General features: G+C 68.2%; 1 protein-coding gene across 1 annotated transcript in view; it reads left to right on the top strand.

The window, feature by feature from the left end:
• Positions 1–2: 2 nt before the first annotated feature.
• SDF4 (stromal cell derived factor 4) overlaps positions 3–5161 on the top strand; it is a gene marked incomplete at its 5' end in the record, with an annotated part of 9210 nt that continues 4051 nt past the window's right edge. The window contains 3 exons of the mRNA XM_015569675.1: positions 3–210; positions 1604–1777; positions 2427–2540. Coding sequence (XP_015425161.1) covers positions 3–210; positions 1604–1777; positions 2427–2540 — 496 coding nt within the window. The remainder of the gene's footprint in view (positions 211–1603; positions 1778–2426; positions 2541–5161) is intronic.

Here is a 5161-nt window from a genome sequence, read left to right as displayed (position 1 = left end):
TGGCGTCCAGGCCAGCTCCCGGCTGCGGCCTGGCTCCTCGCTGCCTCTGGCTCCTGGGCCTCGTCCTTCTGATGGACACGTCTGCCCGGCCTGCCAACCACTCGTCTGCCCGCGACAGAGGCGGCCACAGGGAGGACAATGAGATCCTGCCCCCCGACCACCTGAACGGGGTGAAGCTGGAGATGGACGGGCACCTCAACAAGGACTTTGGCGGGGCGCCTCGGGGGCGGGGCTCCGGGGCCCTGCTGGTCCATCCTGACTGTCCCGCGAGGGAGGGGACGTGCTGTGGAGGAGGCGCCGTTGACTGAGCCTGGTAGACAGCTCGGAGAGTTTCCAGGGTCACAGGGGTCAAGCTGAGGACATGAAGCTGGGCTAGGAGGGGTGAGAGGCCAGAGCGAGAGGCCTGACAGCTGGGGGGGCTGTGGGACGGCCTGGAGCAGGGCCCGCCCCGTGTGCTCGGTGCACCCCATGTGCCCTGTGGGTGGTGGGGAAAGGTCACGGGAGCGGTCACAGCAGGTCGCAGTCCAGTTAGATGAGGCCTCAGCGACCGGGAGGGGTGGGGAAGGCTCCGGTTTCTGCGGTCCACAGAGCTGACGGCGAGTGGACTTGCGGAGCTGGTGCTGGGCCCGTGAGCCTGGAAACTCCTGTGACGGAGTGAGGGCCTGGCGCACACCATGCCCTCCACAAGCGGGACCAGGCGCAGGGGCTGGCAAGGGTGGAGACGATGGAGGGCATGGGCCCCCAGCCTGCAGACACAGGAGGGGCCGGGCAGGTTTGGCTCGTTACTGGGAGACTCTGGTGGGGCCCCGGCAGCTGCAGGTGGGTTGGACGCCGCCTGCAGTCCCTGCGGGAGCGGGAGCTGAGGCAGCAGGAGCCGGGCCATCCGTGCGCTGCCCTGGGCATCGAGGGGAAGATTGGGCACTTGGTGCAAGGCTAGGGAGAGGGCCACGGCCAGACCCGGGCCTTCGAGGTCCAGCGCTCAGGAGGAAGGGGGGCCGGAGAGGATTCGTCAGGAGCCGGGGCTGACGGGACAGCAGCCACCCCGTGAGCCTTGCCCGACGGCCCCCTCAGGGATGTGAAGAGCAGGCTGACTCAGTTCACTCGACCAGGGGCTCCAGGTCATCTGTCCCTGCCTCGGCCGCAGTGCTGTCTCCAGGGAGCGGGTCTCTCCTGCAGGAGAGGGTGCTGCTGTCCGGGGTGGCTGCCCGTGGGGGTGCGTGTGCGCACTGCTCTGGGTGTGTGTGTGTGTGTGTGTGTGTGTGCAGCCGCGCACACGTGTCACCACCTGGTGCATTGGCACCTGTCCTCCACCTGCTCTGGCGTCTCACCTCGTCCTGTGCCTGGGACTCTGGTCCATCCAGGGTCTGTGTCTGTGAAGCTGGTGTGAGTCTACCGTCGAGCAGCACGTGGGGAGCCCACTCGCCTGCCCAGGGCCCGAGCCTGCTGGGGTGACACAGAGCCGCGTCCCCGACCGCCTGCTGTCCCCGGCATCCTCCCCGACCCCGTCCCCAACGTTCCCACTGGGTGCAGTGTCCCTGTTCGTGGTGGTTTCATAGCTGCCTGTGGAGCCCCCGCCATCCTGTGTCCTTCTGTCCTGGCTGAGGCCCCAGGCCCTGTCTGACCCGGCCCGTCTGCCGCAGGGTGGACGTGAACGGCGACAGGAGGATCAGTGCCAAGGAGATGCAGCGCTGGATCGTGGAGAAGACGGCCGAGCACTTCCAGGAGGCCGTGGAGGAGAGCAGGGCGCACTTCCACGCGGTGGACCCCGACGGCGACGGTACCGCCCTCACCCGGCCCTGACCCCGTGGGGCTGGGGGCCAGGACGGAGGACGGGAGAGCGGAAGGGCCCCAGGGGTGCTGCCTGAGAGGCCACTTCCCAGCTCGCCCTGCTGGCCAGGAGGGGCCGGGAGAGGTGGGAACGGCCGCCTGCGTGCGTCTGCCTCCGCCGTGCGTGCAGGGGATTTTATCGATTCTGAGACAGGGAAGGGATGAGAGAGAGCCGTCGATGTGAGGAAGAAACCACCGGTTGCCTGCTGTGTGCACCCCGACTGGGGATCACCCACAACCCGGGCACGCGTCCCGACCAGGAATCGAACCATGACCCCTAGTTCATAGGTCGACCGACGCTCACCCACTGAGCCACACGGGCCGGGATAGACAGTTCTTTTAAGAGTCTGTTAGGATCCTCGGGCAGCCTGGCCGGCGAGGCCAGAGGTTGAGCATCAAACTGAACCAGGGGCCCCGTGCCCGGGCTGTGGGCTCCGTGCCCAGCAGGGGGCGTGCGGGAGGCAGCCTGCCTGATTGTCGTTGGTGTCTGTCTCCCTCCTTTCCTCTCTGAAACCAATAGGAACGTGTTTCAGAAATAGAGCGTCTGGTTTTAAAGGGGGTGTTGTCAGACGTTCTAACAGGATGGCCTGCGCTTTCAGGCCGCGTGTCCTGGGATGAGTACAAGGTGAAGTTCTTGGTGAGCAAAGGCCACGACGAGAGGGAAGTTGCTGAGAAGATAAAGAGCCACCAGGAGCTGAAAGTCGACGAGGAGAGTGAGTGCCGGCCCGGGCGCTGCGCTGGGGGTGGGGGGCACTGGGTCAGAACCGGGGGGCGGGGACGCTGTGGGGTCAGAACCCAGTGACCAGGTGGGCACCTGACTGGGCGTGGATGCTGGTGGGAGCTGGGGGGACAGACCTGCCCCCTCAGGTGTCAGGGCCATCCCTTTGAACTCGTCTCACTGCGATGGGGGTCTGAGCTTGCACCCCTCACTGGCTGCTGCCTCCACGCTCCCTGCCCCCCCGGGTGTGTCTGCAGCTCATGTTGGGCTGTGGGACCCTTGAATGTGCCATGTGGTGCCTGTCAGCCCTGTTCCTCCTTCACTGCTGGACCGTCACCCGCCGTGGCCCCAGGGCTATGGTGCCATCTTCCTGGACGGACGTGCGTGCTCCTCAGAGGGACCTCTGCCGGCGCTGTCCCTGCCGGCGCTGTCCCTGCGGGCGCTGTCCCTGCCGCCCTGTCCCTGCGGGCGCTGTCCCTGCCGCCCTGTCCCTGCGGGCGCTGTCCCTGCCGCCCTGTCCCTGCGGGCGCTGTCCCTGCCGCCCTGTCCCTGCGGGCGCTGTCCCTGCCGCCCTGTCCCTGCGGGCGCTGTCCCTGCCGCCCTGTCCCTGCGGGCGCTGTCCCTGCCGCCCTGTCCCTGCGGGCGCTGTCCCTGCCGCCCTGTCCCTGCGGGCGCTGTCCCTGCCGCCCTGTCCCTGCGGGCGCTGTCCCTGCCGCCCTGTCCCTGCGGGCGCTGTCCCTGCCGCCCTGTCCCTGCGGGCGCTGTCCCTGCCGCCCTGTCCCTGCGGGCGCTGTCCCTGCCGCCCTGTCCCTGCGGGCGCTGTCCCTGCCGCCCTGTCCCTGCGGGCGCTGTCCCTGCCGCCCTGTCCCTGCGGGCGCTGTCCCTGCCGCCCTGTCCCTGCGGGCGCTGTCCCTGCCGCCCTGTCCCTGCGGGCGCTGTCCCTGCCGCCCTGTCCCTGCGGGCGCTGTCCCTGCCGCCCTGTCCCTGCGGGCGCTGTCCCTGCCGCCCTGTCCCTGCGGGCGCTGTCCCTGCCGCCCTGTCCCTGCGGGCGCTGTCCCTGCCGCCCTGTCCCTGCGGGCGCTGTCCCTGCCGCCCTGTCCCTGCGGGCGCTGTCCCTGCCGCCCTGTCCCTGCGGGCGCTGTCCCTGCCGCCCTGTCCCTGCGGGCGCTGTCCCTGCCGCCCTGTCCCTGCGGGCGCTGTCCCTGCCGCCCTGTCCCTGCGGGCGCTGTCCCTGCCGCCCTGTCCCTGCGGGCGCTGTCCCTGCCGCCCTGTCCCTGCGGGCGCTGTCCCTGCCGCCCTGTCCCTGCGGGCGCTGTCCCTGCCGCCCTGTCCCTGCGGGCGCTGTCCCTGCCGCCCTGTCCCTGCGGGCGCTGTCCCTGCCGCCCTGTCCCTGCGGGCGCTGTCCCTGCCGCCCTGTCCCTGCGGGCGCTGTCCCTGCCGCCCTGTCCCTGCGGGCGCTGTCCCTGCCGCCCTGTCCCTGCGGGCGCTGTCCCTGCCGCCCTGTCCCTGCGGGCGCTGTCCCTGCCGCCCTGTCCCTGCGGGCGCTGTCCCTGCCGCCCTGTCCCTGCGGGCGCTGTCCCTGCCGCCCTGTCCCTGCGGGCGCTGTCCCTGCCGCCCTGTCCCTGCGGGCGCTGTCCCTGCCGCCCTGTCCCTGCGGGCGCTGTCCCTGCCGCCCTGTCCCTGCCGGCCCTGTCCCTGCCGGCCCTATCCCTGTGGCGCTGTCCCTGCCGGCGTGGGCCCTGGCTGTGGGTGGAGCGTGTTACAGCCTCGGTGGTGTCCCTGTTACTCTTCCATCCTCTGCTCTGAGGAGGCTGCCGGGGCCACTGTTGCCCCCCATGGACCTGGGCACTGCTGTTCCCGGCAGGCCCTCTGCCATCAGCCTGCGGCCTGGCCTGCCTTCTGGGCCAGGAAAGTAGCTGATGTGAGTGTCGGCCTCCCCCGGCCCTGGCCGTGCGCTGGTCTGGGTGCTGACAGGCAATTGTGACGTCGCGAACAGACAGCTGTGTCCTCTCCCCAGCCCCGGCCTCAGTTTCCCTGTCTGCCCCGATGTGTGAGCTGGGCTCCTGGGTGGTGTTGAGAAGGCGGGACAGGCTGTCCTCTTGCTCCTGCCCCTGGCGGGAGAGCTCCCAGTGTCCCGTGAGCGTGCAGGGGCTGACTTCAGGTCCACACCACCTTGCACCTGGGATGAGTCCCACCTGGTCGTGGGGGTGACTCTAGACCAGTGATGGCGAACCTATGGCACGCGTGTCAGAGGTGACACTTGAACTCATTTTTTTGGTTGATTTTTCTTTGTTAAATGGCATTTAAATATATAAAATAAATATTAAAAATATAAGTCTTTGTTTTACTGTGGTTACAAATATCAAAAAATTTCTACATGTGACACGGCACCAGAGTGAAGTTAGGGTTTTTCAAAATGCTGACAGGCCGAGCTCACAAGGTTCGCCGTCACTGCCCTATACCCTGTTGGGGTCACGTGGCTGGTAGTTGTTGAGGGTTTTGCACCTGTGTTTATAGCGATGCTGGTCTGCAGTTTTTCTTCCCTTGTAACGCGTCTGTCTGGTGGGGGGGCGGGTGGGGGTGGGGCCGGCCCCCTGGGGTCAGGAAAGGGGCCCC

This window comes from Myotis davidii, unplaced genomic scaffold (genome assembly GCF_000327345.1).
Source record: "Myotis davidii unplaced genomic scaffold, ASM32734v1 scaffold586, whole genome shotgun sequence".
NCBI classification, from domain to species: Eukaryota; Metazoa; Chordata; class Mammalia; order Chiroptera; family Vespertilionidae; genus Myotis; species Myotis davidii.
The sequence above is the reverse complement of the archived record's forward strand: the minus strand, read 5'-3'. Positions and strand labels throughout refer to the sequence as shown.